Source organism: Cyrtonyx montezumae, unplaced genomic scaffold (assembly GCF_038088225.1).
Source record: "Cyrtonyx montezumae isolate F1298 unplaced genomic scaffold, pur_monq_1.0 scaffold_3, whole genome shotgun sequence".
Lineage (NCBI taxonomy): Eukaryota > Metazoa > Chordata > Aves > Galliformes > Odontophoridae > Cyrtonyx > Cyrtonyx montezumae.
The window spans coordinates 45,868,014-45,883,011 of NW_027072034.1; the positions used below are offsets into that span (position 1 = coordinate 45,868,014).

General features: G+C 39.4%; 1 protein-coding gene across 4 annotated transcripts in view; it reads right to left on the bottom strand.

Moving 5' to 3' along the window:
- Positions 1-14,998, bottom strand: part of SH3KBP1 (SH3 domain containing kinase binding protein 1) — a 221,760-nt gene that overhangs the window by 12,292 nt on the left and 194,470 nt on the right. For all 4 annotated transcript variants that reach the window (XM_065741436.1, XM_065741437.1, XM_065741439.1 and 1 more), the window contains 2 exons: positions 12,582-12,744; positions 8,212-8,297 (listed from right to left, as the gene is read on the bottom strand). In XM_065741436.1, the coding sequence (XP_065597508.1) occupies positions 8,212-8,297; positions 12,582-12,744 (249 nt within the window). The remainder of the gene's footprint in view (positions 1-8,211; positions 8,298-12,581; positions 12,745-14,998) is intronic.

Consider the following 14,998-nt stretch of genomic DNA (forward strand, 5'->3'; position numbering starts at 1 on the left):
ACTTCATTAATTTACATAATGGACCATTACCGTATCACTGATTACAATATTTATAATTCACACCTAAATTTATGGGCAATTTGGATTCAGTGGCTTCTGTAGTTCTGCTTCTCTGCTTTGCTATATTCAAATAAATATGAACAGTAGCATAGAAAGAATGAACTGTTCTAGGCAAATTATAGTCTTCACTACAGAAGCCTTATTTTGTCCTCCAGCCCTTATATTCAGCAGTATTTTCCTCTTTCCAGCTTTTACTCTGTGTCTTCAGGCAACATGATTTTGCCCTACAATATAGTGACCTGTGATTTAAGCACAAAAATCATACGATGGCTTAGGTTGCTCCACTCTACAACTTTTTACTGGAAAAATTCTTTGCCTTTTTCCACGGTGTTGGCCAAACCTTATTAGATCACTTTATCCCAGTAGAGGCACAGCGATCATCTCTCTTAGCAAACATGAGCACTTATTTGCTAGCACGTGTTGAGTTATGGAGCATTTGCAAATACAGCTTGAAGAAACTGAGAAGAAGATGTGTTTGTCAGATAATGTTAAGTGGGGTATTTTTATGTACCTTCCCAAGCATGTTGGTGCCAGGCTTAGAGGAGGGACAGAAAAAAGGTACAGCTGATAACAAGGCTTGAGCTGGTGCTCCACAATCCACCAGCAAATGCTCTGAGCAACAGAGACTGAGGAAATGATGAAAAATGTGTCAACCAGCCATGAGGAAAACTCTTACAATTCACATCAACACTGTATGTTTCAGCAGGAATCAATAAGTACATATGTGTCTTCTGTTAGAAGATAATTAACTGCCTTCATAAATACTATCCAAAACAAGTAAAGAGCCAGGAAAAATACTGGAAAGATTGTGTCCACTTGGCTCTGTGTGGTAGGTATCTGTGCAGTCTTTTGCTAAGTGCAGAAACTGTTTCTTGTGTGGATTAGTTGAACATTCCCACAGCAGATATACTATTTTTATTTCTTTATGGCTTACTCTTTTAATGCTTTGTTTAAATCTGTGTTGCTTTAAATGTCAGGTGGTATCAGAGCTATGTTTTGGATATACAGGACTTGTTTCAGCATTTCAGTATTCTATAGTGTGTGTGCATATATTTAAAAGAGTTGGGATTAGCTTCATTCACAGAAAGAACTCAATATCAATAATTAATTGGAATAGTTCAGTAATTTTCTGGAATCATTAGTATTTGAGCCAGCAAGCTCTTACACGTGCTAGCTGTTTCTTTTTGTCATTGCAATAGCTCTCAGAAGTAACAATTCTTTGCGAATGTAAGAAATGCATAATCTAAAATTCAAGTTACGCAATAGGACATGAATTTAAACCATTTAAATCAATATAATTCTGCTTTGAGACTGCTCTTGCATCAGTAGAAGAGGGTTTACTTTCAATGTAGTTTGTGTTGCTTTAGAAGCATATTAAACTAAGTTCCAAAAGCTGGTGTCATTCTGGAACAGCAGTCTGGACATGAGACTTTACAACAGATCAAACTGCTGTCATTTAAGCTCAAGAATACCAGGGGCAAATTTCGTGTGACATCACTATGGAAGATCCACAGAGAGTCAGTGAGTGCTTTTCCAGTTCCTATGGTTTTTGTTTTTCCTCTTTTGCACCAGGAAGCCATCCTAGCATGCAGCTGAACAACATCTGTTTTTCATTATTTATTTATTTATTTTTATTTAAGGGCAAAACAATGGAATATATGCATTAAACTACGTGACAACACCATCTGTCTCTAAGAACATACTGACAACAGCACTGACAAACAGTGTATATGTACTGTACACTTCACTTACATCACTCAATTTTCTTACAGGAAAATAAAAGGAACCGAAATGATTTCTCATTTCAGTGCTATGGTGCAAGACTTTCTGTCACAGTACATTCTATGTCAACTCTGAATTAAAATAATACGTGACAGCCAAGTACACAGTAGCTGTTCAACGAAGTATTTATGTTACACACTGTCAACTAAAGCAAACACAGGACAGAAAGGAAATGGAAAATAAAAGGCCTTACCCTCATGAAATGAAGAAGAATTACCCATGGCAAAGAGATGTGAATAGGAAAAGCTGGATGAAATATGTATGGAAAGTAAAGTAAAGGCATCACTGAAAACAGGGAGAAAGAAAACAAAAAGTAAGGAGGAATGGGGAATGGTTCATCTTAAATATTATATTCTGATGGCTAATTTTCCAGTGGTTTTGGTAAGGAGCGCGGAAAGAAGCAAAGGCATGAAGAACAGTAGTAATAGCTGCCATGATGCTTACGATCAGCAGTGATACAACTAAACAGGCCTTGCCCTTGTCAGTACAGCTCATAAAATTGTAATCAGTGCTGTATTATCATCAAGAAATTCAAACGCCAAGTCAGAATTCAGCAAAACATGCTAGTGAAGTCAAGCCATGCGTTAGCATCTGCATAAAAATAACCTCTCATAAATGCAACTGACAGAGGGTTATGTGCAGTATTGCACAGCACCATAGCCTTGCCCAAGCAACTGCAACCCACTCGAGTAAAGTTGAATGAGAATGCATTTAAATGTGATTTTAAAATCAGAGTGTTTACTGATCAGGTAACACTGACCCACTGACCCCAAAACTTTAAGGGATCTGTTATTACTTAGAGAAAAGGTAATTTTTCCAAAGCAAGCAGTATTTAACCACTGATCTGGAACGGGGGACTCAGACAAGTTTTGAGCCTACGTTCTTCAGCTCCCGTCTGTGTATTGTTTCTCTGGCATATTATCAGCTTTGTTGTTGCTCTTCACTTACTTGGATTTTTGAGAGATGACATATGGAAGGACGCCATATGTTCTCATTCCTCCTCCCTTAGGAGGACTTTTAACCAGCTATAGGATGTAAATGTTGAGAAAGTGACAGCCATTGCCCAATAACCTCACTGTGACAAAGAAGCCAGGAAAACACTGCCGTATTCATTTGCAGACCACGGCTCACCTTAATATCTAGCATAAGCATGAAACAGGGTGAGGTAACTTGCAGCTAAGCACTGCTTTTGCACATTTCCTCTGTGAGAGCTGAAAGCATGCTGGAACACTATCTGTGTTCATGAAAGAACAGACACAATCCCTGTCACCAGAATGGGTATACAGCTGAGTTACTGTGAAGGCCATTTAACTTCAATTTTCTGCAAAGGCTACAGCTGACTCTGACCACGTCTGTCACCGTAGGTCCCCTCTAATTATGTTATGGTTTAATGATTTTTTGTTATTGGTATTCCACATCATACCATCATGTGGGACATTGGGATTTAAAGAGTTAATGCTCCAGTTCCGTGGATTGTTGATAGTTCCAGGTATGCCTCTCTTAGAAGAGAAGAACCCAGATGACTTTGCATTTTCCTATTTTCCACTCAGAGGGAAAGATAAAACTGTTGGCAAGTCATGAGATCCCTTTCTCTTTTCCCTTTCTGCTCAACCCATGACATGTACTCCTAGCCTTCTTGCCTTCAGCATTACAGTAAGGCCTTCATAAGTTCATAAGTTCATAAGTTCATAAGGTTGGAAAGGACCTATAAGATCATCTAGTCCAACCATCCTCCTATCACTATCTCTACCCAACTACTAAATTAAGTCCTTAAGCACCTCATCTAAACGCTTCTTGAACAGCGCTAGGGATGGTGCCTCAACCACCTCCCTAGGCAGGCCATTCCAGTGCCTGACCACTCTTTCAGAAAAGAAATGCTTCCTGAGGTCTAATCTAAATCTTCCCCGGCGCAACTTGTGGCCATTCCCTCTCGTCCTGTCACTACTTATCAGGGAGAAGAGGCCTACCCCCTCCTCACCACAACCCCCCTTCAGGAAGTGGTAGAGTGCTATAAGGTCTCCTCTGAGCCTCCTCTTCTCCAGACTGAACAATCCCAGCTCCTTCAGCCGCTCCTCATAAGACTTGTGCTCCAGGCCCCTCACCAGTTTTGTTGCCCTTCTCTGAACACGCTCCAGGGCCTCAATGTCCTTCTTGTAGTGAGGGGCCCAAAACTGAACACAGTACTCGAGGTGGGGCCGCACCAGAGCTGAGTACAGGGGGATGATCACCTCCCTGCTCCTGCTGGCTACACTATTTCTAATACAGGCCAGGATGCTGTTGGCCTTCTTAGCCACCTGGGCACACTGCCGGCTCATGTTGAGCCGAGCATCAACCAACACCCCCAGGTCCTTTTCCTCTCTACATTCTTCAAGCCATTCTGCCCCAAGCCTATAGCATTGCATGGGGTTATTGTGGCCAAAGTGCAGGACCCGGCACTTGGTCTTATTGAACCTCATCCCATTTTGCTCAGCCCAGCTGTTCAGCCTATCCAAATCCCTCTGAAGGGCCTCCCTACCCTCAGGCAGTTTGACACATCCTCCCAGCTTTGTGTCATCTGCAAACTTACTGAGGGTACACTCAATTCCCTCATCTAGGTCATCAATAAAGATATTAAACAAGATGGGCCCCAAAACTGACCCTTGGGGGACACCACTCGTTACAGGACGCCAGCTGGACTTAACTCCATTAACCACTACCCTCTGGGCACGGCCCTCCAGCCAGTTCTCCACCCAGAGAAGAGTGAACCTGTCCACACCACGGGCTGCCAGTTTCCTTAGGAGAATACTGTGGGAGACCGTGTCAAAGGCCTTGCTGAAGTCCAGGTAGACTACATCAACAGCCTTTCCCTCATCTACCTGTCTGGTCACCCAGTCATAGAAGGAGATGAGGTTGGACAAGCACGACCTGCCCCTGGTGAACCCGTGCTGGCTGGGTCTGATCCCTTTATTGCCATGCACGTGTCGTGTGATCTCCCTCAATATCATCTGTTCCATAACTTTCCCTGATACCGAGGTCAGGCTGACAGGCCTGTAGTTCCCCGGGTCTTCCTTACGGCCTTTCTTGAAGATGGGAGTCACATCGGCAAGCCTCCAATCTTGTGGGACCTCTCCAGATAACCAGGAATGCTGATAGATGGCAGAAAGTGGCTCGGCAATCACCTCTGCTAGCTCCCTCAGCACCCTTGGGTGGATCCCATCTGGCCCCATGGACTTGTGGCAGTTCAGATGGAGGAGAAGATCTCTGACCGTCTCTGCTTGAATCACAGGGGGTGCATTATGCACCCCATCCCGGACTTCCAGGTCAGGGCAAGTACCATTTGGATAACTGTCCTGTCTATTAAAGACAGATGTGAAGAAGGCATTGAGAACCTCAGCCTTTTCCTTATCATCTGTGGTTATATTGCCTGCCTCGTTGAGTAAAGGAGGGAAATTTTCCTTAGTTTTTCTCCTGCTGTTAATATATTTGTAAAAGGGTTTCCTGTTCTCCTTTACAGCAGTAGCCAGCCTAATTTCAAGCTGGGCTTTAGCATTTCTAATTTTCTGCCTGCAGATCTTGGCCAGTTCTCTGTAATCACCCCAAGTAGCCTGACCCATCTTCCAGAGGACATAGACTCTCCTTTTCTCTCGGAGTCTCAACAAAAGATCCCGGTTCATCCACACTGGTCTTTTGCTCCTCCGGCTTGACTTACAGGACTCCGGGACTGCCTGCTCCTGTGCCTTTAAGATTTCCATCTTGAAGAGCATCCAGGCTTCCTGGACCCCTTTACCCTTCAGGAGCAAGTCCCAAGGGACCCTTGCAACAAGGGACCCTTCAGTTTTCAGACACTCTCTCATTTTATTTATTAGCTTCAGTTCCAACTATATTGTATTATATTGTAATATTTTGCATTCCAATATCTTATTTAGTAAATCAGCTTTCCTCCTCAGGTCGTTGCAGCTGTTTAGTTTTTAGGCCCATCTCCCTGCCCTTTCCCCTTTTCCCTTTCCCTTTCCCGGGGTGTGGGTCCATGGGTCCCACTGCCCCATTCTTCATAGAACTGGGCCGAACCAGCCCATAAAATGTTGACAAATTAATTGTGTGAAATAGTATTAATAGAAAGACATACAACAATTAGATTTAATCAGATCAATTTTGACTGGAAAGATAAACCTGAGAGAAGCTGAGGCTGCTTTTCCCACAGAGCGAGTACATGGTGATGGGGCAACCAGTAACACATACCAGAGTCAGCTTTTACCAGGACTCACACTGCACGTTCCACTGCAGCTTAGGAAAACATTGGACAGTACATGCAGTTATCCGTCAGTTTTACTCATTACTCATTCAGCCAAGAGACTTCACCAACCCACTGTTTTCTTGTAAATAAATAAAAAATCTAGCATATTTATCTTTGCAATTACAGAGCCCCACAGACTGCCCTTTCCTCAATGTAAAAGTCATTAATGCACTGTAAATTGTTGTGGCTTATTGAGTTTTAATTTATCGCTCTATCTTCTCTTAAAAGGTTATTTCTTCAGCAATATTTTAACAGGAGCCATCAAAAACCGCCTGAAAATTCATATCAGTTACGACCTTCAGGTCAACTTTTATTCCAGAATCATCACTTTCTTTCTTCTTCTCTTCTAATAAGTTGTCTAACAGGCTAGAATGACATGACTTGCCCTTGTAAATGCCACTCTGGTTTGACCCCTATCAAGTTATACCTATCTAAGTATTCACACTACTCTATCCTTGGGCTCAATAGGTTTTCCCTGTAAGTGGTATCAGGAGGTCACAAGCTAAGCCCTTTGCAACATGTTGCGTATGTGGTTTGGTTTATGGACTCTTGTTGGCTCCTTTTCTCCATTGAAAAACAAACAACAACTAAGTTGTTGAAATGAACAAAAAAACCCATAGTAAATTAGATTTTCTGCCTACCCTCTTATAGGTTGTCCAAAACTGTAGAACAAAACAAAGCACTCTATGCTTTTATCCTGATATCAATTCTGAAGAAACTAGCATGGGAATTGTAAGAGTTTATTTTCATCACGCAGTTATTTGCTATTTGCAGTCAGATTTCTCTTTCAGGAATGCAAAGGCTTGCAGGCTTTGAAGCAAATATATGAACAAGGCTAGTAAGCATTAAATGGCAGAATTTGACTGCATTTCCATACCGTTCTTTCATATTAATATCTACAATAAAAAATGTTCGTGCAATTTATCTCAAGCTTCTATCTTTCCATGTTTATTACAAAGAAAAATCTAAAAATACACACTACTTGATTCTAAAGAATAATGTTACTATCATAAACCATAGCAACAGCAGAAGGTTAAGAAAAAGCAGACATACAGATAATGGAATGCTCATAAATATGAAATTAAATTACTTTAGCATTTTATTTTTACATTTCAAGTAGAAATCATTTATAACTTTAAGATATACTTGCAAGTATGAAGAGAAGACAGGTTTGGCTGTTGAAAAGTTACTATTTTATGAAATGGTTACTAGTAAAGCACTTTGTGTATAAACCTCCACATCAAAATAACACTTAATGCTGCCAGGGAAAGGTACTAATGCTTACACATTTGGGGGACTCCGGTTCTGCCTTTTACAAGATGGGTTTTCTCACGGCACAGCTGCGACTGGGGAGAGCGACGGCAGCAGCTGTCACTGTTGGATCTCTCAGTGGAGGTGAAGATGGCTGTCATGGGCTTTGCTTACAGCCCTGGGACAGGAGGAGAGCACCTTGCTTCGGAGCACTGCTTACTGCAGCACTCTCCTCTGAAAACATCTCCAGCACAGCAACCTCCAGAGAGAAGGCGGGCGACAGACGATGGAAAAATAGCCTATCTTTATTCCTTAAAGGTGATCTCTTGATTGAAATGTTTGTGTGGTAGGAACATAGGATACTGCTTTAAACAGAAATTTAGACTTTCTTTAATCAGTGTTAGCAGTAAATTGATTCAAATTGGCATGAATTTGATCTCTATTCCTTTGTATTAGAAAAATGCAAAGATTACATCAGAAGTACAATTTTGCAGCGTTAAAAATATGGCAATACTAACAACATCTGTTAAACAAATATGACACTGTCGGCCTTTTCACTTGCTTCACTTTTAAACAAAATTAACAAAAGTTCTCCTACTTAAAATAGCTCACTGTTTCATGTTTCTATTTGTGTTTTTAACAGAAAAGAAACAACAACAAAAAACTTTTGAAGTTCATCATAAATGATTCCACAATTTTGCAACTAAAAACTGACATAAATCACTCCTAAATCACATTCACTGCCGTAGTCTCAGTCCACTTTGCGGATCATAACAAAGTCACTCAAAAGCAGAGACTTGCACCATAAATTTCTAAGGCAAACGATAAAAAGTTCTGTAACTTACCAATGTCATTGCTTCTTTCAGAGGAATCTTTCTCTAGTGTGCTGGATACCGAACTCCCCACTAATTCCACTTTTGGACTGTCACTCCTACAGTTGGATCAAGAAGAAGACATATTTTATTGGAGTTTGTGCACAGGTTACTGTAAATTGATAGCTAACTTGCAATTACTACCGAGAGAGGGAAATATTCTTCCTTTGTAGCAGCAGAGTAGTAGCAATGTGTCAGAGAGAGCAATCTCCAGTAAGCAAACATGCCGTATGGATTAACCTTATCTCATTTCTCCTTAACACCTGTCAAAAAAGCCTATTTTAGACATCGCAGTGTCTAAATAATTCTCCAAATGTTCACAGCATCTCAACATGAAGGAAATCTAAGGGCGAAGGGACAGCCTTCAATATCTTATTTGTAACTGTTTCTAATTAATTAGCTAGAGTAAATGACAGTGATGGGTGATCCAGAGCACTGCAGACAGGGAGAACCTTCACAGAAGTGTTGCCATGTCCCAACAGCTTCTCTTATCTACTCATAAATGCAACTTTTCCAACAAAAGGAGACTGTCATTTATTTTTGCACATTACTTATGACACTAGACTATAAAAATGGTTTTCACAGATTCAGTGAAACAAGATCACCTACTGTGCCTGAAAACGTCTTTGGAATAGACAAGTGTCAAGAGCTGTGATACCTTACGAAGACAAACTCTATAGAAACTTTGAAACCAAATGGGAGATCAAATGTAAGCAAGAGGCTATCCTTTTTTCATAGAACTTTCTACTCCCACAAGTAATAAGTCTACTAAAATAATCCAACTATTGAAACAATTAAGAAAAAAGGGCCAGGAGTAGATGAGTAATTCAGCACTGCACGGGTCTCACAGACAAATCCCTGTGATATTTTCCATGGTAACAATGGTTCAGTTAATGCAGTAAACTGTAATAAATTAACATCATTATCAGGTCATAAATATTGTATTTTTTTCTCCACAGTAACTATTCCCAGCATTGCACTGAAAGAATTACAATGAATGTAAGGCACTGGAATTATGGGGTGCATGTATAGATCATCCCTGGAACAACCCAGGCAGACATGCATTTATATGACCAGCAATTGAAAGTAAAATACAGGTGAAGTCCTAATAGCCTGATGTCCGATGGCATGAACCTCCACTTGTGACAGCAGCTCATGACAGCAGCTCATGAGTGAAACACAAGGCAGCTAGAAACCCTATTTCAGAATCCAGGAAGGCTGTGGTAGATAAAGAGATGGGCAGCCAGCTTAGGACCTGAAAATAAATCTGTTCAAAAGAAGTTTGGCAGGCTGTCTGCACTAGGAAGGAAACAATACACTCCTGGTACCACAAATTAATTGCTGAGATGATAAATAACGTGATCTACCTGACTGATTAATTTTCCTATCTTTTGGTCTTTCACGTATATATATATGAAAAAATTCATATGTATATATATAAATATATAAGAAACAACAGTTTCTTGGCTCACACGACAATGAGCTGCTGACTGCCTACTCTGTTTTGCACACAGGTATTTCCCAGCAAACTGAGCACAATGTGGGAGTCAGAAGCACTCTAGGAAATGCGCGAGCACTCTTCTGGAGGAGATTCTTAGGATAATGTGACTCAGGGCTGAAAATCACAGCATTTACCATTTGACTTCAAATGATGGCAAGATATTATCACTGAAAAAAAAAAAACAACAACCCAAATCTACTCTATTGACAAAAAAAAAAAAAAATCAACAGGCCTACTATGCTCATCTGCACCCATACAGATATAAAAGGATTGTAGCCATTCCTTCTCGGACACAGCATCTTCCTCTTTCTCCTCATGCCCATGCAGATAGGCTGTCAGCTTGATGGGACAGCTGATGAGCCTTGAAAGAAAGCCCACACTAATAGAAGTCCCTTGCAAAGTGATTAATTGCCATCTGGAGCAATTCCCTGACCCATATGGCTGAATGTCTGCACAAATCCTGGTGCTAACATAAGGGAGGTGCAAGAATGGGCTGCCAGGAAAAGGAACCTGCCCTTTTCAGCAGCAGAGACTCAAGATCAGTTTAGACTGGTAGATAAAATGCACTTGGTGTAGGTCTTTAGGGCTTGCCTTCTCAGGAGAATTGACTGATTCATCAGTAAATTGTGCAATTGCACATACATCTAAATAAGCTGTGAAGCCTTTGCAGCAAATTGACAGCTATTCTCTGTCTCACGTGGTTTTTGTCTCTTCATTGCCCTTGAAGTCTTAATCTGCCTCCAAGGAAGGAAAATAATGTTTAAAAGGAAAAACAATTATTACCACAAAAAAATCAGTGAGATGCATGAAATTGAAGGCACTCGGAACAGAAAAAACCTCTTCTGCTAACCAGCAGCAATGGAAGTCTCATGGGAATCACTTTATAAATCTACAGCACCTTTTCCCACTAGGTTCAGCAAAAATTCTGCTGGTTCTATTTTTATTATAATTGCCTCAAGTCTTTCAGATTCTGGAAATAGATACCAGAGTGTCTGAAAAATATTTTGTCTTATTAAATTGAACTGATTTAACGTGCCTTTATTAAAGTGCCTTTCATCCGGAGTTTCACGTTTCTTATTTATTTTAGTAACTTTCTGTCCTTACACTATAAGACACCCTTGCAAGTAAAAGCTTACTAGGCAGAACAGCTGTATGAGAGAAATACACTAATTTAAATCAGCTGATAAAGCAATTCATAGTGAAAATGCTAGCAACTGTGACCATTAGAACAGCAGCATCATCATTTTAACAATCACTTTTTCTTCTACTGTTTTAGTCTGCTTTTAAAAGTAAAATTCTTTCAAATAAATTGGTTTTAGGTAAAAAGAATGAAGTATTATTCTCTGTGCTAGAAATAGCAGCGTTGGGATAATTAACAAAACAGCCTTGTAAACTTAGTTAACAGGAAATGTGAAACATCTTTAAAAATAGAGTTTGTTAACTAACACAGTTCTGCAGTTAGAAAACAAGAAAACAGAAGAGCAATAAAAAATCCCACTCACAACTCTATGTAAAATAATGTTGAAAATATTCCATGAAAAAGACAGAACAAAGTAACAACTGTCAAAGTAACAACAAAAAGTAATGATACTTACCTTGCCAGTGAAAAGTATGCTAGAATATATACTGGTTTTGCAAGCAAGACTTCACGTAGCTAAATCTAAAGGCCATAGCAAGCACTTGCTTCTTCAAGCATATCCAGGCAGCAAGCAGGTCTGGACTACATTGTGGAAAATCTGGGCAAGCGTGCCCAGAGCCAAGGAGTCCAACAGAAGCTGCAGTAGCAGTACACAGATAGATGTGTATGTTCTCAGAGGTGCACAGCCAAGGCACTTCAGTGAGATGAAACCGGCAGCACAAGGCAGGCATCAGATCTTTATTTTGTTTGTCTCAGATTTCATGCTGAGAGCACTTGTTTAATGAAGTGTATGTGGAGGAATGAGGGGAATCGATGCCTAGGATTTTTATTTTATTCCACTCTACCCTGTACTTCATTCTGGTAGTTAATCTGCTGTCAATATATTTGAATTCCACAAGTTCCTGCTTTTTTCTGATTTTCACCCATTTCTACCCAATTTGCATAAAGAAAGTCAACAGTGCACAGTCAAGAACCTAATGACTATCAAGTAGTCATCTAGACATAATTAGGATTATAGGTGGGGCCTTTGAGTTCTGCAAGCTCATCTTAAACCAGCACTAGCAGAGATTAAATGAATCTAACAGCTGTGTTCACAAGCCTAGTTTTCTAGTGCTCCTCAAGGGATGCAACCACCTCTGATAAGGAGCATCACATAACCGCAGAATAACAACCAGCATCAGAGATTAAATCACTTGACAGCAGAATTCTGCAGCAGCATCAACTTAAAGGACATTCTGAGAAGACATATGTAGTGTGCTAAAAATTGATCTACAGTGATCAAGGGAAACAGACCGAAACCAAGCTGGCACTACTTGACACGTACATTGTCTAACAGCGTTCCTCACTCAGTACAATCTTTGTGCTTTGGCACTGATTTAGTGCTCTGGCTAAGATGGAACAATTTAGGTAGACTAAGTAAATCAACAGCAGCACAACGCACTGATGTAGATGTTTCGCACACATTCTGCAGTAGAAACTATGACATTTCAGTAACACTGCATTCATCAGCAGAAATGAAGTAGCAATGACCAGGCTAAAATAGCTGTTCTTGTGGAGATAGTTATGATGCTGCCAGATAACTAGAAAGATTTTTTATTCGTATTATTTTTCTTTGCAAACTGTAGCACTAATTGCAAAATCTAAGTTCTATAAATGTGCTTTTTCCTTTAATTGCAGAAGCACCAGACAGAGGAAAAACAATACCTTGCATGAGTTGCAGGCACAACTGGTCTTTCTGGCCGTCTTGGGGGCAAGGTACCAGGTCTGTTCACAGGGTTTGCTTTGGGTGGCCGTGGTTTCTTCGGAGGTATAGCAGGAACTGAAGGCTTCTGCAAGTCTAACTGTTTTTGCTCTCTCTCTGATCTTTCTTTAAATCAATTATTTCCAAAGAAAAAGAACACAGGTTATTATGTGGAATTAATCTACGCTCACACACCTACAATTAAACAGCAACACTTCAAGTGTAGATATATCATACGCAAAGAATAATCTTATCTCCTCTTTATTTCTGTCCTAATTCACTCTTTATTTAAAATAAAATGTTTGCCACAAACCAGTTTGCACTGCCTGAATGTTTTGCATGTAGTTCCTTGTGGCTGAAATGTGTACACAGTATCTGAATGTGAATGGCATTTTTTATTTTAGGAACCCACTCATTTATGAGTGTATATGAAAAATAAGAATAAGAAATTACATATTGTGTGGAACAATTTCCCCTGAGTGCAACGCGTATCAAATTCTTATGAAACCAATATTAAGTTAGAAGGTCAGAAAGATAATAATTCTGAATTTTCTATTGAACAAGCAACAGAAACAGGATTTTGGGGGTAAAAAAATCACGTTTCAAATCATGTTTCATTTAACCATGGTTAAATGAAAATACAAGCATTAAAATTTAGATGTGTTGGGCAGGATGAAAAACCCCTCAAAAAAATCAGACTTTTTATTTAGATTTTTAAGCAGACATATTCTGATTTTTTCAGCTTCCCAGCTAGATTACATGCAACACAGATTGTTAGCAGGTGCCACAACACTAAGACTCAATGCCAAACATATAATGTATGTCGTTTTACACACTGTTGAACATAATATGCTCTAAATTCACAATGCAAAACAAACACAGCAGAAATTAAATATTTTTGCCACACCATAGGAAATCTTTTTTTTCTTAAGGATAGGACAAATCTGTGTCAACACCCTATTTCCTTTGACAACACTGTTTACGATATGTTGTAATATTATTAAGTCTTTGTATACATCTGAGAGGTATTAAGAATATAAGAGAGTGTTTCTGGGCAGGCTCTATGTGTCAGTCTGAGGGGATCATGGAATATAAATCAACATAAACTTCTATTTCCTGAAAATAATGGCAAAAATACTGAAATAAAATTGTAGCATAGTGCAACTATCTATATTTAACTAATAAAGAAAAAGCATTTGGACACCTAGGGATCAATTTATTGCTGTGTTTTTTAAGCTATCTTAACATATCCACCATATGAATGAACTACGCATGGTGTAGGATTATACAAGTGGACTACTATGTAATCTTCTAAAGACATGAAAGTACGTGATATGTCCTGCGTTTAGTAAAGATTCAGACTTGAGTTCCAAAACAAAATCCACATTAGATTTGGAATAGTTCAGTATGCAAATGTTATTCACAGTCACATATCCCTTTTTTTTCAGTACACTTTTTGTTGACACAGTTATCTGGTCCTGTGTAACAACAAAGCTTTATGATTACATTGTGTAATTTTTGCACACTTATTGCTATGACTATTTATACTGCATATGTGTCTAAGATTCTAAGCATGTATTAGAGATGGGCTAAGCAGTGCACCAGCACGCAGTGTGAAGTTTCCTGTGCTCAACCATACTGCCAGAATGAACAATTCCTGTCACATTTCAGAAAGGTAGGTATGACTCCTATTGCCTCTTTTCAACATTTAGAAAAGTTACAGGTACTGCCTTGGACAGCAACATATTTAAACCTCCACCATTTTGACAGTTGGCTTTGTAAATCCAGAATGGAAAGCAGAGGGATTTTCTCCTAAGATAACCACAAGAAGTAATGCATATAGCCACATGTAAAGCTATGCAGATAACAGTGCTAAAACATCTGTCAGATTGCTAAGAATATTTATACAGAAGCAGCTTTTGGTGCAAAGTCTGAATGTTCTGGCACTAAATTATCACTGCATGTTATACAGTTAGTCATGCTCATACATGTGCCTTTTAAAAGTCTTCAAATTTATACTCTTAAAAGTTAAGAACCTATAATTAAACTTGTCCATACAATCTAACAGTCCACTTAAACATATGAAATGACATCATCTTCAATTAGACAATCAATATAACTGTTTTCCCAAACTACTCAGAACACACCATGAACTTACAATTAAAGGTTTCATACACTTGTCACTGCTCTGTGTGGTTCTATACCTCACTTGTAGCAGTGAGTAAACCTGGCATTGAAGACTTTTTTTATTTCTTCGTAGGCGTGCCTATGACATTTGTAGCTCTGATAATAGAATGATTCATAAATATCTTTGCAACTCTTTGTGATGCATAAAAGCAATGTTGATGGTTATCAACTAGAGAACCAATGCATCCAGAAG